Here is a 16,355-nt window from a genome sequence, read left to right as displayed (position 1 = left end):
CCAAAATGACAGTTTGCATTTGTAGTCTCACTTTCCAATATACCCATAGCACGCTGTACCTCAACTGTTAGTGTGTTACAGTCAGGCAGCTGAAATAATAGAAACTTAAATATCATTGAGCCAGCAGTGTTAGAATTTAGATTTTGTATTTTTTCCATAAGCTGGTGGTTAGCTAAATGCATCACGATAAACAAGGTAAGACAACTCCCTACTCATCAAACCAAAAGCTCCCCAGACCAGGTTTCCATTTCGCTGGATGTTAAAACTTGGTGAAACTTTTTGTGCTATCTTTTAAGAGTTGAAAGATTTCACAGCCAAAGACCACACCCATGTATTTCAGCTTTGCTTTACTTCCTTTTTTTCTCCAGCAGTACTTCTTTCTCTCAGACTGTTTATCAAATTTTGTGAGTTGAAGTGTACAATCAGTGTAACACCAAAAGAAAACCGGACATGACATGTGGTATTCCACCCCGATGAGAACAGAAACATGGCACTGCTCAGTTAGCTTGCTCAGCTTCCTAAGGGGTATCCTCTCCTGCATTAGGGCCATGTTAAAATCTGGAAATGGTGGGTGGGGGTGAGGTTTATGCAGTTTAAAATGACTGTTTAATATTAAAAATCTGTTTTCTTAAGTCATATAAAGCAGTGCTCTGCAGAATATTCTTGGATGGGGGAACTACAAGAGAAAGAAGACTGTGTGGGAAAGAGGAGCAAATATGAAATGTCCTAGGGTCTGTGAGATTTAAACGTTAATCAAAAAGGAGATAAGGATTCTAAAAAACCAAGAAACATCAATATCAATGGAAAGACATTTCTAGTTTAGAGACAGCAAATATATGAAATCATGAAATTATATTACAGTAAATGCTACATAACAAATGGCCATGAACAGTAAATGCATTTAAATATCCCACAATAGTTGATTTTATTCAAGCAATTTGAAATATTTTCTTAAACAGATCTCAGTCCCTGATTTCTGTTCTTTTAACAAGTCACTCTCCCTAGCAAATTACCTAGTTGTGTTTGTTCTGCTGTTCCAGAGAATCATTTTCTATAACTCATTCTACGCAAATGTTTCAAAGATTCTTATAACTTCAACTTCTTGAGTAACAATCAAAATGGAACTTACATTATTTTTCTTACTCCACTCAATTCCCAGTTAGTGCCTTACTGAAATGACTTGAAAAGCTAGACCTTGTGTTCACAATCGACTTTCAACACTTTTTTTTTTTTTGCAAAGCAAAACTGTTGGTAGTAAGTGAAAGCAACTTCAGATTACCACTGCTCAGTTTATTCTCATAATTTAGTATTGATAATTACTATCAAAGAGAGTATCCCTGTGTAAAAGGAAGAAAACTCAGGTTACTATCAAGTTACTACACAGGACATCTCCCTTGTGAGATAAATTATCATTATTTACTTCCCAGACTCTTTTTCTTAAAAGAGTAAGTCCCTTAAATGTTTTTCTTGGTTGCACAACAATGCAAATGCATTAAACCCTACCAAACTGTACTTAAAAATAGTTATGATGGTAATTTTATGTAATATGTATCTTACCATAATTAAAAAAAATGTTTTTATAGACTGGGGATTGAAAAACTATGATATATGTATTACACAGGTCTCAAAGGCTTGTTTTCAGTTTCAAAGAACCTAGTTCCAGTCCTTCTCAATTTTTTTGAACAGTGTCAAATATTGCACCTAGTTCAAAAGACTGTACACTAATTAGCCATCCACCCACAAGGCAGTTCATTTTATATTCTCTGCTAGCCTTTTTTGAAGATGACTCAGAATCTTGGTCCCAGACTATAAAGAGATTTTTGTTACCTATTCTAGATAATAGCCTCTTCTTTCCCTCTACCCATGACTGAAAACCACAGCAGCAAGCATAGAAGAATGGGGGGGGGGGGGGGGGGGGGACACGAGTAAAAGGGAATGGCAGCCACAACATAAATCCTACAGGAACCAGAAACCCAAACTTGTCTTGATATAATGAAACACAAACTAGGTGAAATTAAACAGTAATACAGATGTTTATAAGGTGTTAGAAAACAAAAAACCAAACAGTAGTTAACAGCTAATCAGTTAATGCATCACATCAGAACAGTTAGAATAGTGAAGTTTTATATCACAGGCTATTTTTATTTACCATTTACTTTTAGATAATGAGCACAATTTTAAAAAGCATGCAAAGTCTTTCGTTGTTATAAGGCACACTCCCAAATCATGTCAATAATTATTTTTTTCTAGATTGATACAAAGTCAGTTAAAATACTCAAATATGCAAGCATTCAGATAATGACTGCATCTTTCTGTAAACAGCACTTATGAGTGTCTTAAAGTCCTCCATAGTTTACAGATGTATACTGTTATATGACATTACCCGCCTAAGGTCATATTCTTGACAGTGATCAAAAAGTGTCTGGAATAATCATTTATAAAAGGTAATAACTCGGGGCGCCTGGTGGCTCAGTCGGTTGAGTGTCAGACTCTTGATCTGAGCTCAGGTCTTAATTGTAGGGGCAGGAGTTCAAGCCTCGAGTTGGATTCTGCACTGGGCGTGAAGCCTATTTAAAAAAAAAAAAAGGTAATAACTCTACCAAAGAGTACAAAATACACTATTATCCACATATAAACAGTAAACTATTAGTCTAGAAAAAAGGTGGCCTTTGGTGGTTTGTACTTGTTAAAAGCCATCCCTGTTCTATGTGTGTGCACGTGTCACACACATATCTGGACTGTGTTAATAATTTTCACTTCATATTAAATAAGTACAGGCATGCTGAGCTTGTATGTTTTTTTCACCAATTCATTTTGGAACCCTCTTATGGGATTTGGCTACAGTAGCATGTAAGCTTGGTTATTACCTCTAAAGAAAGAAATTTCCCAACAAAATTGGGAAGCTAATGACAACAAAGTGAAACTGATGCTTTCCCAGTTGAGTGTCATTCCTGGTTTCCTTCAAGGCATAGAAGAACTTGCCCATGTAGAAGCAACACCCTTTACTTTCTTTACAGTATAACTGGAATAGAGGAAAGGACAGCAATACCTTTTATTATCAGCCTCAGCCTACCTATAGCATTTTCTCTGACCATGAAAAAAAAAAAAGAGGTGGGGGAGAGAAAGGACTAGGATAAACACAGAATTCTTCTTTGTTCTCAACATACGGGTATTTTAGACTCTTTCATTTATTTAGATTTACCCTGAGGAGTTTCTGATTGTTAGCTTTTTTAAGTTCTGAGCCTTTTTCTGTGGATGTTGCTATTTTAAGAACAATAGTACTTTCAGGCCAAGATGGTTTCATGAGTTAATTCTTTCAGATCTTCAAAGAATAGAGAGCTCTTATGCTCTTTAAACTACTTCAGAGCAGAGAAAGAAGGAACTCTTCTCAGTTCTTTTTAGGAAACCATCATAACCCTGATATCAAACTTTAGCAAAGATAATTCAGAAGAAGAGGACTATAGATGACACCCAATTACTGATTTTAAGTAAAAATGTTACCAAAAAGGAACCTATATGCTTAAATATTACACCATGATCAACTGTAAGGTTGGTTCACAAACTGGAAATCAACTAAAATAACCCATCATCCTAATAGGTCAAAGAAAAGCACACAATAGGTCACGACAGATGCCTAAAAGCCATATGACAAAACTCAACTTTCACTCCTGATAAAAATGTTTAGTTAAGTAGTAATGAGAAGACATCATCTTAACAACAAGAAATATACAGACCAAATGAACACTCAACATCTATTATTCAAAATTGCTCGCAATATGCTAGCCAATGTAAACACACACACACACACACACACACACACACACATACACACACACACACACACACACACACACACCTTGATCCAAAATCCACTCTTTCGAAAACTCCTAGTAAGCTAGAAATATTAAAGACACTTCCTTGATAAACAGAACTTATTGGAAATTAATAGTAAATGCCATATTTAATGATGACATGGTAAAAGTATCCAAAAACTAAGAAATAAGAAAAGGACAGCCGGAATCACTGTTATTACATATCACTAGGCTGGAAAAACTAGCAATTCATTAAACCAAAGAAAGAAGAAAAGTATAAAGAAAGATAAGACTACGTTTAAATGATTGTTTTCCTAGAAAATTCAAGGGGGGATATTTATTAAAACTAATAAATTTAGAAAATTGGCCAGATGTATAATCACTCATCTACATACCAGCCACAAAGTATTAGTGAATATAATAGCTAAAACAGCCCAAAGGATTATTTTAATGAAACATAAACAGTTTACTTTAAATTTTATGTCAAAATGAGTGCAGTAATATTCAAGAAAATTTGAAAAAGATAAATGAAGAAGGACTTGTTTTAGGAATTACTAAAAAAATGCCAGAATCAAAGAGATTGGTATTTGTATAGGGAGAGACAAATAGAACAAAGTGACAGAATAATAATAATAATAATAATAATAATAAAAGACCCATGTAAATTTATTATACTAAGGTAGTATTTCTAGTCAGGAAGAATTGATCTTAACAAATGAGTTCGGAAAAAAAAGGCTAAATCCCTATCTTATATAATGTACAAAAATAATTTTGAGATGTTTTAAAGAGTAGAGCATAAAAAACTATAAAATAATTAACAGGCAATATAGGAAAATATTTTAATAATTTTTGAGTAGGAACTGCCTTAAGTGATAAAAAACAAAAACAAAACCTGGGCATTTTAAACCAAAAGACTGACAGTTCTTGAAAATATCTGCCATATATTTCATTAAGGATTAATATATCTGTACTCTAATCAAATACAGATAAATAATTTTGAATAATAATGGGCAAAATATAGGGACAAGCCACATTAAGAGATAGTTAACTATGTTATGGTATATGCTCTTAGAGGAATACCATGCTGACATTAAGATAAAATAGAGCTATGCATGGCAAGACTTGCACCATATAGTTTTTGGTCTGAAAACTCAAAAAACAGAATAGTATGTATATACAATCTCACTTTCACAAGAGAACGAAATAACATGTTTTGTGCATGTAAGAGAGACGTAGGCGGTCTTGGAGTACCTACGACTGGAGAAAGGCCTGAGAACGTTTCATTTTCTTTAGAAATTGTTGGCTTTATACATGGTTGTATCATTTTGGGGTTTTCCACCCCTTCCAAATGATGAGAAAATAATTTTTCAACAGAGTACAGTACTTGCTTCTCTGCTACATTTGAAATGTGTATTCCAACCATTGTAAGCAGGAAGATCATTTTATTTTCCTACATTTTCATATCACTTCACTTCTGTTACTCCCCTTTTTCCCTTAGGATAACTTGTCAAAAGCATCGGTGAGATAAATGACACTTTACATAGCAAGGCTGCTCTACTTTTGCTTGTTACAGTATAACAAGGGACACACCCACTCCTTGGTTTGAGTATCTTCCCCCTACGTTCTTCGCTTGACAAGCACAGCTTTTTACACCTGTAACTCATTGTTTCTGTTCACACGAGAGTGGAGACCCTAAGTAACGCCTGGTTCCCACTGCGGGTAGGGTATGCTTTTGCTTTTTCCGCCTCGCCCACCCATTCTCTCCGTCACCCTCGGGGAAGTTACCCCACTTCTCATTGACACGGCTATGATGACACCCCACAGGAAAGCAGAGAGCGGAATTATGCAACAACCTTGGGAAGAACAGAAAGACCTATTTAAAAGTTTTCGAAAGAATAACCACGATAATACTAGCTTCCGGAAGACAACCCTTGCCCCGAAGGGAGTCTGGGACACTCGTGCCGGGACCCACTGCTCACCCAGACATCGCAAGCCCTGCCTCCCCTGTCTCCCGGCGAATAGGTCAAGTCGGCGCGAGCGCTGGACGCGGAGTTGGGCAGGATCCCTCCCCACGGAGCGTCACGGCGGGGACAGCGTTGCAGCGCTGACGTCGCGGGCCCGGAAAACCCCTCCCGGGTCCGCTCTGGGACGTACACCCGGGTGGTTTCTCTCGCACAACGTCCCTCTCCACTCTTGAGAGCTGGTTGTCTCCGCAGCTCTTCGGCGTCTTTCCCTGCGGCACCAGTACTACCAGCGCACCGCCCTCGCTCACACACACAAGTTCCCCGCCATTGTGTTCGACGGGTTCCGAAAGACGAACTCGCTCGCGAAGTTTCTTACTCACAGTTCAGGGATTCCGCGCCCGGGATCCGCGGCGCCCGGCCGAGTGAAACGACCGGAAGTTGCTTTCCGTTCCTGTTCAGAGGGCAGCGCCTGCGCGCAGAGCTTTTAACCCTTCACCCTCCACCCGGCCAGGCCGAACCAGACCCCTCTCGCCCCACCCACACTCGCCCCGCCCGTCCAAGCCCCGCCCGTCCAAGCCCCGCCCCGTCCCGTCTCACCGGGGAAAGGAAAAAGGACGGCAGCCAAAAACCATCAATGTCAAGGTTAAAGGTCACCTGCCGGCCTTGGTTAGAATTTTTCCTAAAGAGAAAATAACCAGGTTTAACATCACCCTGTAAGTGGGTTAGCACACACAAGAATCATCTGACAGACTTGTTAAAGACGTAGATTTACCAATTCACCCCTAGAGATCTTAGAGTTCAGAGCAAACTGGGTTGTGGGCGGAAGCCTGGAACCTGCATTTTTGTCGAATCCTCATGTGAATGTGATTAAGGTGGTTAAGGTCCACACTGAGAAGCACTACACACACACACACACACACACACACACACACACACACCCATTTGGCTTTTTCCCAACAGTAACACCTTTCACTAAATATACTTGCTGAAGTTGGATAGTTGGTAAATACAAGCAGAACTTCATAGAAAATTCTCATGAATTAAGACTTCCCCATTATTCCATTTCCTCGGCATGCCTGAATATTCTCCAAGATAGAAATTTTAGACATTACATCTAGAAATGCTGGAACTCCCAGTTTTAGCTCTTATACCTGCTGGTTCAGGCAAGTTGCTTAACCTAATGAACCTTAATTTCTTATCTGACAAATGGAGACAGTAATAACTTACTTCGCTGGATGAATGGTCAATCCAATAATGTAAGCAAAAGCACATGGTAAATTTTAGAATGTTCTGCAAATGAAAGATATTGTCCTGACAGCCTCATGTCAGGCTGGCTTCTTGCCACCATCAAGGTTTTCCCTGGGATTCTTTGCATGAAACTACTGCACATGTGGAAGCTTCCTGACAGCATTGAAGTCTAGGACTTTCCACATTGACTGGAGCATAATTGCATCTGACTGAATGCATATAGCACTCTCAGAAGCTTCCATATTAATTACCTATTTATTTATTTAATTTAAAAAATATTTTTATTATATATTTATTTTTGAGAGAGAGAGACAGAGAGAGAGACAGAGCATGAGTGGGGGAGGGGCAGAGAGAGAGGGAGACAACAGAATCTGAAGCAGGCTCCAGGCTCCTATCAGCACACAGCCCGACACAGGGCTCGAACCCACGAACTGAAAGATCATGGCCTGAGCCAAAGTTGGGTGCTTAATCGACTGAGCCATCCAGGTGCCCCTAAAAAATTTTTAGAACTCTCACTGCTTTTGTACATATCTTACATGGGTTGATGCTGTTTGAAAAAGACCTCATCACCAAGCACAAGCATACTAAGGACATTGAAGTAACAGTTTGATAGACAGGATTAAAATGAGCAGGAGTGGCTCAGTGGGATGAGAATCTTACTGTAGATTTCAGCTCAGGTCACGATCCCAGGGTCATGGGATAGGGCCCTGCGTTGAGCTCTGTGCTGACAATAATATCAAGCCTGCTTGAGATTCTCTCTCTCTCTCTCTCTCTCTCTCTCTCTCTCTCCCCCCCCTCCCCTGCTCACACTCTTTCTCTCTCTCTCAAAATAAATAAATAAAAATTAAAAACAAATAAATAAATAAATAAAATGACTGTGAATACTATAGGCTGTTATCAGGTACAGCCTGCTCTAGAACATAGGTTCTCTATCCATAGACTTGGCAAAATCTTCTGCAACTGAGAACTTTCTTGTCCTAGGGATCTTGGCCAAGCCATGCCTGAACAGGTCTTCAGTCAGTGATTCTTTCTTCATTCTGAAGATTCAAGCCCAGCCCTGGAATTCTTGAGCTCCCTTTTTTCTGGTCACATGGTCCCACATAACTTAGAAGGTGGTATCTTCTCATGGGAACTCAGCATCTTGCTCCCTGGGATTGTAGTTTTTCTTTGTTAGAGCAGGAGGATCAGGTTCTGGTTGCTTCACTTTCTTCTTACACTTCTGAGCCATGGTTATTTGCATTACTTTCCTTAAGCCTGCAAGTCCAAGGGTTTAAAAGCCTGCCAAGTTGCAGTGCATTTTAAAATATTGAGCTTACTTTTAAAAGTTAAAGCCAAAATATATTGCAAAAAACATTTAAACAAACAGAAATATCTTGTATATAACATTGTGATCAGTTGAAAAGTTTCTGTAGTAAGTAGTAATTGAGTTAAACATGACAGCAAAACACTGTTTTTTTAAAGAATTTATTTTTTATGGCAGTTTTGGGTTTATAGCAAAATTGAGTGGAAAGTACAATATATGCATAAGCCTCTTCCATTATCAACATCTCCCACCAAGTGGTACATTTGTCACAACTGATGAGTCTACATCAATGTAATATTATCATCCAAAGTCCATAGTTTATTTTAGGGGTCAGTCTTCATGTTGTACATTCTATGAGTTTGGACAGATAGATAATGACATGTATCCATCATTATAGTATCATACTATAGTAGTGTAGTTTCACTGCCCTAAAAATCCTCTGTGCGCCACCTATTCATCCATTCCACCCCCAGTCCCAGGCAACCACTAATCTTTTTACTGTCTCCATAGTTTTGCCTTTTCTATAATGTCATATGGTTGGAATAAAAAGGTACGTAGCCTTTTCAGATGGACTCCTTTCATTTAGTAATAAACATTTCAGTTTCTTCCATGTCTTTTCATGGCTTGGCAGTTTATTTCTTTTTAGCACTGAATAGTATTACATTGCTTGGGCGTGCCAGTTTATTTATCCAATAACCTACTGAAGGACATCTTGGTTGCTTTCAATTTTTGGTGATTACAAATAAAGCTGCTATAACATAAGTGTGCAGGTTTTTGTGTGGACATAAGTTTTCAACGCCTTTAGGTAAATACAAAGGAGTGGAATTGCTGGATCATATATATTTTTAGTATGTTTTTAAAAAATGCTTACTTACTTATGGGGGGGGGCAGAGAGAGAGGGAGAGAGAGAATCCCAAGCAGGCTCCATACTGTCAGCACAGAGCCCAACCAGTGGCTCAGTCTCAAGAACCATGAGATCATGACCTCAGCTGAAACGAAGAGTAGGACGCTTGACCAACTGAGCCACCCAGATACCCTTAGTATGTTTAGTTTTGTTGGAAGCTATCAAACTATGTTCCAAAATGACTGGACCACCAGCAATGTATGCCCACCAGCAATGAATGAGAGTTCCTGTTGCTCCACATCCCTGTCAGCATTTCGTGTTGTCAGCGTTCTGGATTTCAGCCATTCTAACAAGCATGTAGTATATCTCACTGTGTTTTAATTTTCACTTCCTTGATGACATATGATGTGGAGCATCTTTTCATATGCTTATTTGCCATCCATACATACATCTTCTCTGGTGAGATATCTGTTAGGGTCTTTGACCCATTTAAAATTTGGGTTTTTATAAGCCATACAGAGAAAGACAGATACCATATGTTTTCACTCTTATGTGGATCCTGAGAAACTTAACAGAAACCCATGGGGGAGGGGAAGGAAAAAAAAAGAGGTTAGAGTGGGAGAGAGCCAAAGCATAAGAGACTCTTAAAAACTGAGAACAAACTGAGGGTTGATGGGGGGTGGGAGGGCGGGGAGGGTGGGTGATGGGTATTGAGGAGGGCACCTTTTGGGATGAGCACTGGGTGTTGTATGGAAACCAATTTGACAATAAATTTCATATATTGAAAACATAAAAATAAAATAAAATAAAATAATATAAAATTTGGGTTTTTAGTTTTCTTGTTGTTGAACTTAGAGTTCTTTGTGTATTTTGTCTAACAGTCCTTTATCAGATGTATCTTTTGCAAGCATTTTCTCCCAGTCTGTGGCTTGTGTTTTTATTCTCTTCACATTATCTTTTGCAGAGCAGAAATTTTTAACTTTAATGAAGTCCAACTCATCCAACTTTTTAGTAAATTGAAAGAGCTGCTTGGTGACTTCTAATTGAAATGGTGGAAAGTAATAATACACCTAGAATGCATAAGCATTTTGAACGTGGAGATGCTAAAAAATTTGAATAAGGAAGAAAAAATTAAACATACACATTTCTTAAATATACTTTTTCCTCTCTTTTCAATTCCATGATATTGTAGTCATAAAGAGAAATGGCTACATATTTCTCCAGTGTGTGAAACATGCATGCATGCTGGGATAGATAGAGGAATTTCATGCTAAAACAGTTTCAAACATTTTCCTTTTTCTATAATGATGATTAATTTTTTAGAATTGACATACAGTATGTTTTACTGAGGTTAAGACTTGAGTTGAGACATTTATTTGAGGATTAATCCTTTAAAAGGATGACATAATTTCCCTACAATTTTCCTTTATTCATATTATGTTTATATACCTTAGGTTAGCAAGCAGGACTTTGAGGTGGAGTGGGATGAAAATGAGAACTGAAAAAAAGGGGGGCACCTGGGTGGCTCAGCAGGGTAAGGACCTGACTCTTGATATCAGCTCAGGTCATGATGTCATGGTTCATGAGTTTGAGTCCCACTCTCTGCCCTCTGTCTCCCTCTCTCTCTGCCCCTCTCTTGCTCTCTCTCTCTCTCTCTCTCTCTATCAAAAATAAGTAAATAAAATAAAAAAAAAGGAAAATGAGAACTGCATACTCATTGAATATATTTTAGGTTCTATTTTCAAACTGCTTAATATTTTATCGAGAGTTCTGAATATAAATCTAGGGAAAAGGAAAGCTGCCAGTATAAACACCTACTACAACTTGGAATGCCAGGTATGCATCAATGATCTCAGCCAAATCTTTGATGTGAAATATCACTATTAATAGAATCTGGTTGACTTCTGATTCAGGATGACATCTGGACTAGCTGTTTGTGCCTTAGACTCTAAATTAAATTACTAAAGAAAAATTAGAGAAATATGAAAACTCATAATAGTTTTGAAAGGAAGAACTGGTGGCCAGATCCAGCATGTATGGATGGCTGAGCAGGCTCTCCCCTGTACAGAGCACCCAGCTGACAGAGGTGGTCGCTTGCCAAACCTTGCCCCCTTGGGCTTCAGTATACCCCAAAGGGGTGCCTTTTTCTCAGTCAGAAAAAGATGTCAAAAGAGAAACTGTAACCCTGTTGACAAGCATCCTAGTAACAAAATGTGACAGGATTTCCAATCATTTGCAAGACCCGTGGGATTGAAATGGACATAACCTTTGTTGCTTGAAGATAAAGAATAGTAATGGTTATAATTGGCCTGAAGAATAGTAATAAAACTATCTGCCTCATGGCACCTACTAGTCAATTAAACAACCCCACTACTATGTGGGACCTGCACATAGTATTTGACAATTCTTTGCCCAAATATCACCCAATAATACTTCTCTCTGTTGTCCATTTTGGAGCTGTGGTTTGGACCACATACCAACATGATCCCAGTGAGAGTGGACAAATGTTCCATATTTAAGGGTATGCGAAGCTAATAATGAAAAGGGATGAGCAGACAGAGCTGTGTGTTGGGCTCTCTCTGAGACTTCGATTTTTAATCTATGGTTCCTATCAAGGAAAAGACCAGTGATTGCTGCTGATTAACCAGGAATTCTCCTCTTCATAGTGAAATAACTAGGCAATAAGAGTAAGGGATTTGGGCTCAGGTAAATACCTATAGTGACAAAATTGATAAATGTCAGCTTCAGGCAAAAGTGTAGCTGTGACCTGTGCATGTCTACTTGTCTCTCAGCTCTATATCTGTGCTGAGGAACTAATAGAAATCGAGCAGATAATGAGAAGAACCAAGAAAAATCCATACATCTGGTTAGTAAGGGCTATAGAATGCTGGGAATGAGAAAATACAAGACAAAGCATCCATTTTGGAAGATTATGCTGTATAAAGGAAGAAAATAGAGTTCTCAAAATGCAAAGAAAATGAACACTTTGGAAAATGGTTTACCAGAAGCATAAGTAAATGGAAAAAATCTGCTTTGCATTTTCTATGAAAAAAGAGATGTCATATTAGACAGGATATTAGACGAAGAAAAGGAAGGACCTAGCTAAGAGGCAGGGAGAAATAACAACAAAGTTGGATAAGTTAAGATTATAGAAACATGCAATGGCAAAATTCAGATATTATTTGAACATAATCAAGGATGGAATCAATACTACAGAATATTAATCAATGATTAGAGTAAAAGCTTGAAAAACTCTCTCAAATGTCAATGGAGGGGCACCTGGGTGGCGCAGTCGGTTAAGCGTCCAACTTCAGCCAGGTCACGATCTCGCGGTCCGTGAGTTCGAGCCCCGCGTCGGGCTCTGGGCTGATGGCTCAGAGCCTGGAGCCTGTTTCCAATTCTGTGTCTCCCTCTCTCTCTGCCCCTCCCCTGTTCATGCTCTGTCTCTCTCTGTCCCAAAAATAAATAAACGTTGAAAAAAAAAATTAAAAAAAAAATGTCAATGGAAAGGTCAAACAGAAGAAAACCATGAAATGGAATAGTGGAAAGATAGTTCTCTACCTTCTTCCTGGAGAAAAGATCAGAGTAAATGGAACAGAAATACCAACTATAGATACATCAGAAGATGTATCCAAAGCAATTGGAGATGAAAAGGACTCTAAGTTTTGAAACATAATTAATGGAATGAGACCAAACACTTGGACATATCCTGATAAAATTTTGATATTAAATGATCTATCAATTTATTTATTCAGCAAATATTTTGTGAGTGCTTGCTATGTGCTAAAAGTTGGGGCTACAAAGATGACTAAGACACAGTCCTACTTTAAAAGAACTTCCTGTCTGTTGTGGGTAACACACATAGAAGAAGCAGGCAATTGCTCCACAATGTGGTATTACAATATTACAATACGGGTTAAGTATAGGGTACTTTGAAAACACACTGGAGAGGCTTGAGTTCAGGCTTGAGAGATGAGGGAAGTTTTCTTATATCTAAAGTATGGCAAAAATTCAACAAGAATACAGGAAGAAAAAAAATAAATTACTTGCAAAGAAAGAAAAATAGAAAAAAAATAGACTATCTTCAACATTATGCTTCAGAAGCTGAACAGAATAACATCTATAATTACATGGGAAAGGTTTAACTTTTAAAGTCTATACCCACCCAAGTTGTCATTCACATAGGAAATGAAAACAAAGATATTCTTTGATACTTCAAGGCTCACAAATATACCACCCACTTCCTGAAATAGTTGAAGATACACTTGTGTTGGTCAAGAAGGGAATCAAACTTTTAAAAAGAAGGAAAGGTAAAATTCTGAGATAAAAGAAATATTTCTAAATATTGGGAATAATTTAATTATTGGATTAAGTAAAAATCTGTAGCAAATATAATGAGGCTATTAAAAGTAACTTTGAAGACATAAAGTGCAAGTATAAATAAATAGCTTAATAAGAATGTATTCTAAAATTCTTGTTTATGGAAACAAAAACTCAAGTGGGTGGAAGAGAAGTGGCAGGAAGTAAAATGTTCTAATTTACTAATTTTCTTATCTTCTACATGTAGGAATAAGAAATAATAAATAGGATGTCCTTTTAACAATAATAATTGAACATATATTGTTTTAGGTTCTTTTTTAATGTGAAGGTGAGTAGCTATAAGTAGAATTCAAATTTTTATGGTTATTTTTTCACATTAAGAGAGGAAGAATGAAAAGCAAACATTGCCCATATAACAAAGCTATAAAACTCTTACTTCTTGACATTTAATCAGTCCCCCAATAAGGTAACTTATATGAGTACTCCTCTGCAACATTTCTTGCATGCATATACTTTCTGTCCTCATTGTTAAACACTGTCTTCATAGCCATTTTCTGTCTCTATTGCCACTCTTTGTTCAAGACACCATCAATTCTAATGTATCATACTAGCCTCCTAATGGTTCGCCTCCCTTTCTCTCTTGTCAAACTCTGAATGTTATACTCAGTGAACTCCAGAAGGATAAACTCAAAGAGATCTATACCAAAGCATATTATAAGCAAACCATGGAGAGCCACAGATGAAAGAATCTTGAAAATAGTAAGACAGAAGTGACTCATTATGCACAAGGGAGCCTCAGTAAGATTAACAACCAATTTCACTTTGAAATCATGGAATTCAGAAGGCAGTGGGATGACATATTTAAAGTGCTAAAAAAAAAAAATAGATGTCAACCAAGAATTCTCTATCTAGAAAAACTATTCTTCAAAAATTAAGGAAAATTTAAGATGTTCTGAGATAATCAAAAGCTGAAGGAGTTCAGTGCTAGTAGACTGAAGGAGTTCAGTGTTAGTAGATAAAGGGAGTCTTGAAGGCTCAGATAAAAGGCTACTAGACAATAATTCAAAGCATTACAAAAAATAAACTTTGACAGAGGCAATTACATTGGTGAATATGAAAGCCAGCATGATTATAACTCCTCTTTTTATTTCCTACATGATTTAAAAAAGATGAATGCTTTTAAAAATCATAAATCTATATTAATGTGTACATAGTGTATAAAGATAAAAATCTGTTATTACAACAACATAAGAGAGAAGCTAAGCTGTATAGGAGTAAAGGTTTTGTATATTATTGAAGTTAAGTTGGTATTAATTCAAATTGGATAGTTACAAATTAAGTTGCTAATTGTAATGCTTATGGTAAGCACTAAGACAACATTGAAAAAAATACATAAAATAAAATGAGAAGGAATAAGGTGGTACAAAGCCAAGAACCAATTAAACACAAAAGAAGACATTAATGTAAGAAGTGAGGAACAGAAAAATGGTATAAAGCATACAGAAATTAAATAGCAAAAAGGCAGAAATAAGTTCTTCCTTATCAGTGATTTCTTTAAATATGAATGAATTAACCTTTCTAATCCAAAGGCAAAACTTAGCAGAATGGATAATGTAACATGATCAAATGATATGGTTCCTTCCAGAGACACTTTAGATCCAAAGACATAAGTTGAAAGTAAAATGATGGAAAAAAGATTTTCCATGCAAACAGTAACCAAAAGAAAGATGGGGGTGGTTATATTAACATCAGACAAAATAGCTTTCAAATCAAAAACTGTTACAAGAGACAAAGAAGGACATTATACACTGACAAAAGGGCCATTAATCAAAAAGATACAGCAATTATCCACATATACACACCAAACAATAGATCCCCCAAATGTATGAAGCAAATATTGATAGAATTGAAGGGAGAAACAGACAGTACTCAATAACAGTTGGAGACTTTACTACTTACCACTTTTTTTTACTTTACCACTTTTAATAATGGGTAGAAAACAGAAGATGAAAAAAGAGAGAACTTGAATAATAGTATTAATCAACTAGACTTAACAGACATATATAGATCACTCCACCCGACAACAGCAAAAGACACATTACTCTCAATGGAAACTTCTTCAGGATAAATCAAATGGTAGGCCACACACACACACAAAAGCCTCAATATATTTAAAAAGCTTGAAGCCATACAAAGTTTCTTTTCTAACCAGAATGAAATGAAGCTAGATGCCAATTAACAGAAGGAAAACTGGAAAACTCAAATATGTGCAAAGTAAGCAGCACATTCTTAAACAACCAATCAAAAGAGGAAATCACAAGGAAAATGAGATTTACTTAGAGATTAATGAAAACAAAATTGTACTATACCAAAACTTATGGAATGAGTGAAAGCAGTGCTCAGAGAGAAATTAATAGTAGTAAACATCTACAATAGAAGAGAAGAAAGATCTGTAATCAATAACCTAACTTCACACTTCAAGGAACTAGAAAAAGAAGCAAACTAAACCCAAAGCCAGCAGAAGGGAGGAAAGAATAAAGATTAGAGCAGAGATAAATGAAATAGAGAATAGAAAAACAAAAGAATCAATGAAGGCTAGGTCAGTTCTTTGAAAAGACCGCAAAATTGACAAAACTTTTTCAGAGAATAATAAGTAACTAAAATCAGATATGAAAGTGGAGACGTTGTTACCAACCATATAGAAATAACAAGGATTAGACAATACTATAAACAACTATCTGTTAACAAATAAGATGATCTAGCTGAAATGTAGAAATTCCTAGAAACACACAAACAATGAAAACTAAATCTACAAGAAACAGAAAACCTGAACAGACCTATAACAAAGAGATTGAATCAGTAAT

At 37.0% G+C, this 16,355-nt stretch overlaps 1 protein-coding gene across 5 annotated transcripts in view; it reads right to left on the bottom strand.

Moving 5' to 3' along the window:
- TANK (TRAF family member associated NFKB activator) overlaps positions 1–16,355 on the bottom strand; it is a 94,154-nt gene that overhangs the window by 72,379 nt on the left and 5,420 nt on the right. For 2 of the 5 annotated variants that reach the window (XM_003990801.6, XM_045033866.1), the window contains exon 1: positions 5,792–5,943. The exons of 1 other annotated variant lie outside the window; for it this stretch is intronic. In XM_003990801.6, the coding sequence (XP_003990850.2) occupies positions 5,792–5,799 (8 nt within the window). In that variant the 5' untranslated portion in view covers positions 5,800–5,943. Of the gene's footprint in view, positions 1–5,791; positions 6,053–6,156; positions 6,295–16,355 lie in introns of those variants that run through there. 2 more of the 5 variants (XM_006935314.4, XM_045033868.1) reach the window with 2 other exon arrangements.

Source organism: Felis catus, chromosome C1 (assembly GCF_018350175.1).
Source record: "Felis catus isolate Fca126 chromosome C1, F.catus_Fca126_mat1.0, whole genome shotgun sequence".
In the NCBI taxonomy this organism is placed as follows: domain Eukaryota; kingdom Metazoa; phylum Chordata; class Mammalia; order Carnivora; family Felidae; genus Felis; species Felis catus.
This window is presented reverse-complemented; position numbering and strand designations above follow the sequence as displayed.